At 36.4% G+C, this 13067-nt stretch overlaps 2 protein-coding genes across 3 annotated transcripts in view; one reads left to right on the top strand and one right to left on the bottom strand.

The window, feature by feature from the left end:
* The window catches only part of LOC101888594 (disks large homolog 5), a 28393-nt gene extending 26526 nt beyond the window's left edge, over window positions 1–1867 (bottom strand). Inside the window, exon 1 of the mRNA XM_059131761.1 lies at window positions 188–1867. The gene's annotated coding sequence lies outside the window, so the exon portion shown is untranslated. The remainder of the gene's footprint in view (window positions 1–187) is intronic.
* A 959-nt stretch (window positions 1868–2826) lies between these two features.
* LOC101888312 (F-actin-capping protein subunit beta) lies at window positions 2827–4703 on the top strand. 2 transcript variants are annotated; one of them, XM_059131756.1, is made up of 3 exons: window positions 2827–2967; window positions 3045–3164; window positions 3575–4703. In XM_059131756.1, exons 2-3 carry the CDS (start codon window positions 3162–3164, stop codon window positions 4394–4396), a joined length of 825 nt encoding a protein of 274 aa, XP_058987739.1. In that variant the 5' UTR covers window positions 2827–2967; window positions 3045–3161; the 3' UTR covers window positions 4397–4703. The 2 variants fall into 2 exon arrangements, with proteins under 2 accessions (XP_058987739.1, XP_058987732.1); XM_059131749.1 differs by lacking the exon at window positions 2827–2967 and having other exon boundaries at window positions 2974–3164.
* The last annotated feature ends 8364 nt before the right edge of the window (window positions 4704–13067 follow it).

Genomic DNA, 13067 nt, shown 5'->3' with positions numbered 1-13067 from the left:
ATCGGCGAGGGAACCTTAAAAGTTGACTTAAGCTGTTCTGATTTGTCCATAATTGGTACATTAGGAAAAGGCAAATAGTTTGCATCGTCATCATCGTAGTGAGTGTTACGAAGAGAAGAATACAAAAACAATTGAAGTTCATCACAGATACCTAGATAGCTATAAGGCAAAAAAAATCCCAACTTACCTAAATTCTCGACAAAAAAAATCCTAAAATCCAATTAAATGCGTGAAATTAAAACTCCACTTTGTGGAACTGTTACAGCAGCAGCGGTGTGGTTGTTGTTGTTTCGATGTCAGGAAATAAGCCGCTTAAAAAGTCGTCACAAAAAGAGACACACACACAAATAAATTCCAGCAGCAACCCACTACCTCTTATGATGTGGTCCAGTACATTCGCTGTTTTACAATTGGAAATATTTTACCTTTTCCCCAAGTCGAGTCGAATGAAGTTGAATTGTACGAATTAAACAACAACAACTACTACTGATATAACGCAAATATGGAGCATAAAAATGTCACATTAATTCATGATGAAGACAAGACTTGTTTGAAGTTCGTTGTTCGTTAGTTCAATGTTGTTACTGTTGCGGCTGCTGTTACTGGGGTTGTGTGCAAGTCCGAAAGCGGTAACGACGAAATACAATCAGCAGGTTGATTACAACAAAAACAGCAATTGAAGGTTGACTCTCAAAACCAAGAGAAAAACATGCGTGTGTGCTGTGTGGCTGGATCAGAGTATGTGGTGTTGTTTTTGTTTATGATATCAGTTGTTGTTGCTGTTGTTGTTTGTAAGGTTTATTGGCTGTAAAAAGTCGCAGCAGGAGAAAAGAACAAACAAAACTACCGACAATGAATACGCCGGCGACGCTGAGGTTGACGACGTTAACGTTGACAGAAGAAGAACACCTTACAATCGACGAAGAACATTGACAGCAGAGACAGGTGACAATAAACAAGCAATGTATGACGTCTGTTTTGTTGTTGTTGTTCCCTTTTTTTCATTCACTTCACCTGACTGTTGCAAATACACGCATGCATTCACACGACACAATCAACCGAACCGACCGACAAACCGTCCGAAAAAAATACAAATACTATACGCCAAACGAAATAACACAGATACAACGACTACAAAATAAAACGAGAAGAGAAACCGTTTGAAATGGTCTAAACAAAAACACGACGACGACGGCACAACAAAACAAGTATCAGTTTAATAAAATATTGAAATTAATTAACACAGAAACTCTTCTCATAAAATGGAAACGTAACGAACAACAAAATAGAATAATAGAAAGCTACAGCTTACGAATGTTGTGGAGAATCGATCATTTTTTTTTTTCTTCTTTTCTTTTACGCACACACTCTCTCCTCCTCATACGCACATCCACCTATGTATATTTACGTAGCTGTATAGGTTACCGATCGATATTCTTAATGTTAATTTTCACTAAAAATCCCGTTAGAACTAATCATTAACTTGTTGCTGCACACAATTGTCATTGCTATTTGTTTTCCACTTGTATTCATTCAACAATTTTCTAACATTTTGTGTGTGTATTTAATTTCACTTCTTAGTTTTTCCATCCACTTCATATGCTGCTGCTCCACCATTCACTGATTTTGCTTTTCCCCAATTCATCATTTTTTTTAATTCTTCATAGATCACATACAGCAGACACAATTTTTCAAACGGATTTTATTATACATTCTTCTTGTATTTTTTTAAAATATTTGTAGAAATTTTATCTCGTTTACTAGAATTATCTTTTTTGCACAAAGATTTTCATTAATTATAAAAATTAAAGTGTTAAATTTAAGTTTTTCTCTGCTTGAAATCTCGATTCTTTTTGCCGTATTTTAACTTTTGTTCCAGAGTAGAGATTTCTAGATCGACTTTCGTCTAATCGACTTAAAACCGATAAGACACGAAAAATCAAGTTCTGGACTGTCGACTTTTCAGTCAACGAATCGTTGTGGTAGCATACATGGTACAATGATATCAATTTTTATGATTTTAATTTTTTTATTTTCTTGGCTTAATATGTCATCTGCATTTGTTTATGTATAGTAAAAACTTCTACATTCTTGCAGTTGTGGAAGAGTCCAATATTTTTTCCATTTCATATATTGCTCTTTTCCAGAACGAAAAATTGTCACTGGGGTTTTGTTAAGTAAAAAACGAAAACATTCTCCACATTGCTCTGCAGTGAAATTTTATATAAAAAAGTGGGCTTAATCACAGTATAGCTAGTTAGATCATGACATTCTGATTGCAAATTCTCGGAGGTTGTAAGCGGTTATCCGGTTTTTTGAACCGGGAGAGACCAAGATCTATTTACAGAAAAAATTTGAGATCGATCCGAGAGTTATAGCTGAACTGGGATTGTTCCAAAAAGTGTATACCATTTATAAATAAAAAATGGAATGGAAAAACGAATCTTCAATAGGTTTAATCGTTTATCATAGTACAATTGTTTACATTCTTGCCGTTCTAGAACAGATCATTACTTTGTGGGAGCTAGAGGGTTTATTTCGGCTAGTTACAAGTGGAATGAACATTTTAAAATTACCACTATAGGGTATGAAAACAGAGATTCACTGTATGTAACGGATGTTCAGGCTCGATAGCATGCTGACGTATACTCCGCCATTAACTTTGTATCGTTTGTCTACGTCTATCGTACAATTAGTTTGTACGATAACCAAATATTTTATTATAATTTGTGCTAAATGTTGTTCTATTACCCAAGGTCCAGCATCACCTCGAATATTAGTTGCAAAAGTTTCAAAACATACATGATTTGCAATTACACCTTATAAAATACACCTTGGAAACATGCTGTTATATTTCTACAATTCAACAACCCGTTTTTAGCTCAACTAATCGATTATTAATTATCGATGTTAGATCCCTATTTTCGATTACTAAGAAGAGAGCCAAAAAAATTCATCAGCAGAAAAGTTTGTGAAGTGCCTCTGCCCTATTAATATATTTATTAAAATAAAATTATTATTTCTTTGTATTATTACACACATAGCATTTGCAGAAGCTGTAAGAAATTCCCCAACACCTGCCCACTAAGACTTCAAGGCGAAAGAGTTTTGTATTGGCATATATTCGGATCAACTAACCACGAAAAAATAAAACCCTAAAAATGGTGAGTAATAAATAAATATTTTGGAATATGTGAACAAAAGTATGAAAAACAAACACACACCTCTTCGATTTGAGAGAAAGAAGAAGAAAAACTCCACAAGTATATTAAAAATAGTGAAGTTAAATGCAAGAATTTGTGGTCTTCATGAGCATTCTACGAAGAAAACGACAACAGCCAACACTGTCATTATGCGCTGCGAGGGTGGTGCATAACGTTTATGTGCTCTGCTCCTCTTTCTCTGCCGGTATTCAAATACTTGAACTCAACAGCTATGAACTATGATGTGTTCGATGATGATTCAGTTTTCCAATGTTTAGAGGCTACTGTAATAGCTTTTGTTATCATGCGTCGAATATTAAAAACAAATACTGGTTTTATCTCTGATTTTATCGTTTGGTTTCTATTTTCAGTCGGAACTACAAATGGATTGTGCTTTGGATTTGATGCGTCGTTTGCCGCCACAACAAATCGAAAAGAACTTAAGTGACCTCATTGACTTGGCGCCTGATCTATGTGAGGATTTGCTATCCTCCGTCGACCAGCCTTTAAAAATTGCCAAGGATAAAGAGCACGGCAAAGATTACTTACTGTGTGATTACAATCGTGATGGTGACTCGTATAGGTCTCCATGGTCCAATACCTACTACCCACCGCTGGAAGATGGACAAATGCCCTCAGAACGTTTGCGCAAGCTGGAAATTGAGGCCAACTATGCTTTCGATCAGTACCGTGAAATGTACTATGAAGGTGGTGTTTCTTCGGTATACCTTTGGGATTTGGATCATGGATTTGCTGCGGTCATACTAATCAAGAAGGCTGGCGATGGTAGCAAAAAGATTCGCGGTTGTTGGGACTCCATCCATGTTGTTGAGGTGCAAGAGAAACCAACCGGCCGTAATGCTCACTACAAACTCACCTCCACTGCCATGCTGTGGCTGCAAACAAATAAACAAGGTTCGGGTACAATGAACCTGGGCGGTTCCCTGACACGTCAAACTGAACAGGACGCTAATGTCAGTGATTCCTCTCCGCATATTGCGAACATTGGTCGCATGGTTGAGGAAATGGAGAACAAAATACGCAATACCCTTAACGAGATCTATTTTGGCAAGACTAAAGACATTGTAAACGGCTTGCGCAGCACGGTGCCTTTGGCCGATCAACGACAACAGGTGGCCATGAAACAAGATCTAGCCGCTGCCATTCTTAGACGTACTGTAAAACCAGAATAGAACTGAAAATAAATGCGGTTCCAAGAACCACTCAACATATGCAAAAGCAAACACACAAACAAAATAAATAAGCGAAACAACATTAAGTTTAAAGAGAAAGAGGATGATGCGATGATGATGACCAAACGCAGGGGGTATAATGATGGCATGGAAGTTCGTTGCGCACTGTAGTAAAAAATACAAACGAAAATTTGATTAAAAAAAAACAAAGTTGATACATGTTATTATTTTTTATGTAAACGAAGTATTAATAAGATCACGTTTTGACTGGGCATTAAGACGTCAATCGAAATCATTTTAAACACAATCGTTTTTTGTTCTTTTTTAGGAGAATATATAAGAACCCGTAACAACAAATTCAATTACTCCCTAACACAAATGATACAACATGTAGGCCTAGTTATTTAAAGAAACAAAACCATAATTGAACATGAAGAGATTTAATAACAATTATAATAAAACAATTATACTTATAACACTAAATCGAACACGAACTAACTAAAAGCAAGTGAGTTGTCTAAATAGTGGGGTGAATTAAAGCTACTGACTACAGTAGACACTGTGGAGATGAAGGGAAAGGGGAACAAAGTTTAAAATTGTGTAGATTTACTGTGTTATGGAGCAGCAAGCAAAAAATATAAACTCGTACAAATTGCAAAAAAAAATATCTTATATGGAACTGCCATACTTCTGCGGCGCTATTCTCAACCCAGCTGACCGATAAGAAGAAGATATGAGACGCAATAATTTAACTCCATCCATCCATTTAAGATATAAGTAAATCTAGGAAGAATCTATTTCATACAAGCAGTTTTGCAAATTGAACCAGGCGCCAAATTCTCTCTCATTCGATATCGAAAAAATATTATCGAAATGAATTTAAATGCCAATTTTAGCTTGTTTTAACTTAAAATTTTTGTAGAAACGACTAAATATCGGATGTTAAAGTTGAACACTACTATTTTTCCTTTACGATATCGAAAAAAATTGCAAAAGCTGGAACAAAGTGGTATGTTCCAGAACGACAAGAATGTTAAAGTATTTACTACGATAGCCGATTTTCATTTTATTATATCGACCAAAATTGCTAAACAAGTAAATTCTTGCAAGAAGTGAAGTGAAGAAGTGCAATGGTATAATGAGTCGTGACGACTTTAAAAGACTGGGTATGAACAGATCTTATACAACGCTTTGGAAAGTAGTAGCAATGTTCCAACGAAGAGACCTTGTTGACCTTTTATAATGGGTATACAAGGTGAGTAAAAAAACTGAAACAAAGTCAAACGCCATCGGTTATACATTTTTTTTTTAATTTTATTGAATGAATGCAAAAAATGTCGGAAATAGCATGAAATTTAAGAACAAGTTTAGATTTGTTCGAATTGGTCTCCTTTGGCACGAATTATGGCCTTCAAACGGCTAATGAAATCTTCACACGCTGCCAGAATGTTGCTCTGCGGTATATTGGCCCATTCCCGGCAAAGCGCTTGCTTGAGGTGATCGACATTTTTAGTATCTTCTGCTGACGTTGATGTTTTCTCCCGTCCACTTCCTTGACGTCGGGCTACGCTACCAGTATCACGGTAACGAGCGATGGTACGAGACACAAAAGATTTATCCACATTCAAATGCTGGAGTGCTCTAACGATAGCAACTTGTGGTTTTCCAGCCGAATATAAAGAAATCACACTATCACGCTTGAATATGCTTTTGTACGCTTGTAAACAATATAATGACCTGTCACTGCAATAATTTTTACAGCAATCCGTGTCTTACATATATGTCGATAATCAAGCGCTCCTTACAACCAGGTCCGATAGTGAACAAAAAGCTCTAGGGGTATTTATACCCTCAGCCATAAAGGCTACAGAGGGTATATATAATTTGATACGGCCAAAACGTGCTTAATCGAAATAACGGTTTTGGACATTAGGTCTCTTTGGATCAAATACATTTCAGGACATTTGGAGTCGATCTAAGGGTGTCCGTGCGTCTCTCTGTCTGGCTGTTACTCATGATCTTTCGAAAGCAGTGTCCGATTTGGTCCAGACTTGATACTTTGTAATACTATTATCAACCTTAGATCGAGTTCGGAGATGGGCAATATCCGTGCACTTCTTCTGGTACCTCCCACACAAAAGGTCGAAATTTTCAAAAAGTAATATTTTACTGCACAAAAAGAGAAAGGATAATCCGATTTTACTTCAACTTTGCAAATCCTATACATCAGTGCTAGATCAGGTGCGAAATTGAACAATATCGGTCTACTCTATAAAGTACCTTCCCCACAAAGGGTCAAATTTTTGAATAATTATAACTCGTTTGAACTGTGATGTAAGAGTCTGACTGACTCCAAATTACACACATCACAATATTTTTATTGACCAAAGGTCTGGTGTGAAGACGGAATATATCTGTCAACTCCTTCTGGTACCTCCCCCACATAGAGTCAAAATTTTGAATATCCATGAAAATCATAAAACACGAAATTAATATCTGATTCCATTCAGACTAGGTACATCACAATATTTACATTAACACAATATATGTTATATAGATGGTAGAGATCGGACCACACCTTCAGGTACCTCCCCCACATCGGGTCAAAGTTTTGAATATCTAAAACTATTACAAAACCCGAAATGAGAATTCGATTGTCTTCATATTTCACATATAGTCGACAAAGGGTTTAACATTAAATAACCAAACGCTCTTACAAAACATTCAATTCTCGTCAAATTTGACACATCTGAATATTTTTATTATTACAAGATCTGGTATGACCATGGAATAAATCGGCCCACTCCCCCACCGCACTAAAGGGCCACAATGTTGAATAACCAAAGCAGACATAAAATTCGGAATAAGCATCTGATTCTTTCTAAAATTAACTCATTTCAATACTTTTAATAGAACAATAGTAGTTTAAATATATCTGATCACTCCTTCTGGTTGGAGAGAGGTCACAAGGGGTCAAACATTTTTGTTCTCATAAAATGCGAACAAAGTATCCGATTCAAATTTCACACATCCCAATATTTCAACTAACACAAGATCGGTCCATCCATTCTGGTACCTCTCCCACAATGGGCTATAACTTTTGTACCCTCCACCATAGCAGGGTATATTAAGTTTGTCATTCCGTTTGTAACACCTCGAAATATACATTTTAGAAACCACAAAGTATAAATATACTTGATCAGCATAAAAATCTTTGTCGATATAGCGATGTCCGTCGTCTGTCCGCCTATCCGTCTGCGGAAATCACTCTAGCTTCCGAATGAAATGAAGTAGGTTGATAAAATTTTACTCAAATGTATATTATGTCTGCAGGACTTTTGGTATTGAAAATGGGCTATGTAGGTCCACGTTTTGATATAGACCCCATATAATGGTTTCGGTATTTTGGTGATTTAAGCAACATTACTCACCGGAATTGTTTCAAATTTGGTATTTGAAGTTCGTAATGGATACTACACAGCCTTTGACAGAAAATGGGTCATGTAGGTCCAAGTCTTCGTATAGCCCCCATATAACGGCACCTCCTGATAATCGGTATTTTGATGATCTTAGCGACTTTATTCACCGGATTTATTTTCAAATTTGGTTTTGAAAGTTCGTAATGGATACTACAACCTACGGCAGAAAAATGTCTGTGCAGGTCCACGTTTTGGTATAGCCCCCATATAATGGTACCTCCCGATATTCGGTATTTTCATGATTTTAGCGACATTATTCACCGGAATTGTTTCAAATATGGTATTTGATTGAATTGAATTGTCTTCGTGTAGCCTTCGTCTTCGTATAGCCCCCATATAACGGCCCTTCCGATATTCGGTATTTTAAAGATTTTAGCGACATTATTCACCGGAATTGTTTCAAATTTGGTATTTGAAGTTCGTAATGGATACTACACCCTATGACAGAAAAATGTCTGTGCAAGTCCACGTCTTCGTATAGCCCCCATATATTCGGTATTTTGATGATTTTAGCTACATTATTCACCGTTTCAAGTTTCGCATTTGAATATTTTAATGGCTTATGACAAAAGTTTCCTATGCAGGTCCATGTCGTCGTATAGACCTTAATATACATTCGGTATTTTTAAGATTTTAACAGAATTTTTAAGGATTTTATTTATTTTTCTTATTTGAAAATTACCAAATACGTTCCAAATAGTGGAGGGTATTCTTACAGCTTTTTTACTTGTCTATATTCTCATAACTTATGAAACAAATCAGTGATACTTTTCAAAATTGGTATAGGATTTTTATACCCATTTAAAAAATTAATTCGCTTGTAAATACTCATCTCTCTATCTATCTATTGGCTTTTCTCACTTTAATTATTGTTTAAATTTTTTAAAGGTATGCAGAAAGAATGCAGTGGACTACAGTACTCTGAAGGAAATAGCTTCTGCTCGGTCGGTAGTCGCCCATTCAGAAACCAAAAGCAGATGTTATAGGCCCCGATATTAGATTTGTTTGATAACTCGGTCATTTCTACTCAGTAAATGTTCTCAGTAAGAATTTATAAACCCTCAGTAACTCGGTAATGTAAATCGCATTGTCAACTCACTCTCATTTGCAGGACTTTGGAGAATCACATATGGGCCTTTATAGTATTTGAAATTCATAATTATATTTCTAGATTTGCTTTACAAATAGAATTTCTGTGCATCTCAAACATTCTGATTATTTATCTATCGTATTTATCGCATAGTTCGAGCATGGTGGCATCAGGTGTCAATATCAACATTGATCAAATTGCATTTAACAACAACAAAATAAAAGTGTTGAAATGCCTAAAATAGTTTTCCGCCGTTTTATGTTCATGTTAAAGATTTAACCCAGTACACGTTAATTTGATTGACATAATCATGGCAACAAGCCATCCACAGGAAGGCAAACGCATTCGAGCGTTCTCTGTTCGATATTTCGCACATTGAAAAAATTTGAATTAACACTCGAAAATAAATATCTGTTGTTTGTGAAAGAATAGTTCTATGGTAGTGAATTAGATTTTGGCAGACCTTGTTGGGAATGATCTTCTGAGTCAATCAAATGCACATAATGCGGAACCATTATGGAGCTTTCAATGTCCATCATGAATTATGGCCAGAAAATGATTTACATAGTGAATTACGACACGCCCACCTGGAAAAAGGAAAGATTTTCCTAGTCAATCGGACTCTGAACAACAAGAGCTCTGCACGTTATTTCCGTACATATTAGGGGGAACTCAACCAGCACAGACGTTAAGGCAACCATAACTGAGGTTGCGCTTGATTTATCAAAGACGTTCGATACAGCCAATGGCGCCATTCTGTTGAAGGACATTGAAAGTACTACCCTTCATTCACGTTGGGCGCCAGTTTAAAACAAGAAGATGAAGATTCGCAGAAAAAACCGAGATAGTATTTGGTGCAGTCAATCTCACCACGCAGTTGGGGGACACTGAAGGTACTATCCTCCGGTCAAGGTTGAAACGTTGGGAGCCAGTCGTACGTAGGATTCAGAAACAAGAAGGTGGGGCCCGACATATTCCATATTTATTTTGACTGTATGGTTGATAGAAATAACATGACATGTTTCGTTTGTAAAGGGCTATAATTATCCAAACTAGGGGCAGATATAGGAAGGAGTGGGCCGAACAATTCCATAAATTGCTATAAATATTAGGATATGTGAAATTTGAATTTGATTATTTCGAATTTTGAAAAGCGTTGTGATCATTCAAAATTTTGAACCGTTTGTGAGGGAGGTACCACAAGGATTAGGTCGATATATTTCATCTTTACATCAGATCTTGTCTTCATTGAAATGTTGGCAGGTGTGAAATTTGAGCATTCTGTCTTTTTAAAATTTTGACACATTGTATTTGAGATACCCGAAGGTGTGGATCCATATTGTCCATCTTCGAACTCGATCTAGAGATTAGAATACATAAAACGCTTTGTTGACTGGCTTAAGTCTTCGGCTGGCTTCTTTGGAAAAGAACAAAGGAGCGTAGGGCCAAAATCAAACTAAGTCAACGTCTGGCTCTACGATGACTTAAGTCAGCCAAAAAAGCGTTTTATGTATTCTCACCTTAAGTTCGATAATAATATAACGATATACCAAGTTTTGAGGATATCGTAGTTGGAGAGTTATCGATCGCCCCACACAGACAAGCGGACACTCCAGGTCGACTCCAAATGTTCTGAAACCGATTTCGTTCTAAGAGACATAGTGTCTATTTCGGCGAGTATCAAATAAAATACAAATGAGGGCATAACAAGTTCGGCCTAGTCGAACTTTTAATACTCTCCACCATTTTAAAATACAATAAAGTGGTTCGAAACTTTATATGGGGCCATGCCAAAGAGGAAATAATTTTTCTACTACAAGGATTGTTATCTATTGGGAAAAAATGTGGCAAGAATTATCAAAATGCCGCATATTGGTGGGTACCTTTATATGGGGGCTATAGAAAAACCTGAACCTATATAGACAATGTTCTGCCATCGGAACTAACACCTATTACGTACTCCAAATGAGAATTTTTTGACAAATCCGTGTATAGTTATATGGGGGCTATACGAAAACGTGGCCTCATGTATACAATGGTCCGCCACCGGAGGAAACCCCCATTACAACTACGTTGGGCGCCAAATGATAACATAACATTGTTTTTGGAACAATCATTTATTTTTATACCCTTAGCCATATGGCTACAGAGGGTATATCTCATTTGATACGGCCAAAACGTTCCTCTTCGAAATAACGGTTTTAGACCCTAGGTCTCTTTGGACCAAATCCCTTTCAGGACATTTGGAGTTGATCTAGCGACGTCTGTCCGTCCGTCTGTCTGCCTGACTGGTACGCATGATAACTCTCGAAGAGAGTATCCGATTCGATCCACACTTTTTACATCGTAATATTATTGTCAAACTTAGATCGAGCCCGGATCTGGTACATCCCCCACAAAATGTCAAAGTTTTCGAAAAAATATGTACTGCACAGAAAAAAATGGATAATCCGATTTTGCTCCAACTTTGCGAATCCTATTATTTGCATCAGTGCTAGGTCAGGTGTGAAAATGGACAAAATCGGTCAACTCCATCAAGTACCTCCCCACAATGGTTCAAAATTTTGAGTAATTATAACTCTAATAAAATGTGATGCAAGAGTCCGATTGTCTTGAAATTACACACATAACAAAATATTCACTAACCCAAGGTCTGGAGTGAAGATGATATATATCGGTCCACTTCTTCTGGTACCTTCCCCACAAAATTTTGAGTATCCATGAAGCTCATAAAACGCAAAATTAACATTCGATTCCATTCAGACTTGGTACATCTCAATATTTCCATCAAAATTGGCCAAGATCTGTTATAAAGATGGTAGAGATCAAACTATTCCTTCAAATACCTCCCCCACATGGAGTTTTGAAAAACAAAATACTCAAAGAAAGTGAAATAAGCATCTAATTCTATTCAAATTTCACACAACCAAATAAATTTACTAACGCAAGATCTGTTGTGAAGATTATATATATCTGCGAACCCCTTCTTATGCCTTACCCACAAAGGGTCACAATTTCTGTCATAACTTGCGAAACAAGTCAGGGGTTCTTTACAACTTGCTATATGTAGATGATGATGAATATGAAATTTATGATTTCCCATTAAAGTGGATATAAATGTTCGATTTCCTTCAAATTTTGCGCATACCAATATTTTTATCTGTATTAAGTGAAGTAGGAAAATGGAAAGATATCTGGCACCTCACGCATATTTCCACATTTTCCAAAAATTTTTACGTATTTCATATAAAGTATAGGAAGTAGCCGATATAGTCCAAATCTGGCACGTTGTAATGTTTATATCAGTCTTAGGACAGATACGATTTGGTCAATATTGGCCAACCGCTTCGGAACCTTTCCCATAAAAGGTCAAGAGTTTGAATAATCATAACTCAAGGCTGGGAGTAAAACCTGTCGGTCGGTAAAACCGACTGATACTATTTTACTTGTTCAGATACTTTATAATAACAGAATTTTAGAAAATCGATTAATTAATTAATCGAACTATTTTAACTAGAAGTTTGATAATCCAACGGATGATTATACTAAGAGTAGGTACATTTCTCGAATTTTTCAACTAAATCCAGGAAGTAACATTGGAAAACAATGGATTAGTTTAAAAGTAAAGCGGAAAATGGCTAGAACATTGAACCATTTGAGCCAATATGAATAAATTATGACCGTTCGATGCTGTGAAATACCCTATCATCCGAACAAGTAAGGTTATCGATAGAGTGGAGACTACAGTCTTACGTTGAATTTCGGCATAAGAAGTCTATATCTTGTAGAGTAAAAAATAAATTCCCCAAAGACGAGGTTACATCGTTGGAATTGGTAAAACTCTGTCTTTTTGGAATTCCAAGTCATAAAGATCGACATTGCATGAGCAGGGACTCCTGAACTCTTATCCAGAGTTCAGATTAGCTTGTTTTTACTAGCGAGTGAAACATACTCGAGAGCGGGAGTGCTCGAAGAGTGCTGGTTTTATACGATTTGTTGTCTCATAAACGTCTGCTAACGAGTAATGATTATTAAAATTAAAACCACTTTCGTTCAGAATTTATTCCAATGGCATGCCTGATAAATTAATGAAAACACGAAA

The sequence above is a fragment of the Musca domestica genome, unplaced genomic scaffold (genome assembly GCF_030504385.1).
Source record: "Musca domestica strain aabys unplaced genomic scaffold, Musca_domestica.polishedcontigs.V.1.1 11, whole genome shotgun sequence".
NCBI lineage: Eukaryota > Metazoa > Arthropoda > Insecta > Diptera > Muscidae > Musca > Musca domestica.
Note: the sequence above shows the minus strand (reverse complement) of the source record. Positions and strands in the feature narration are given on the sequence as shown.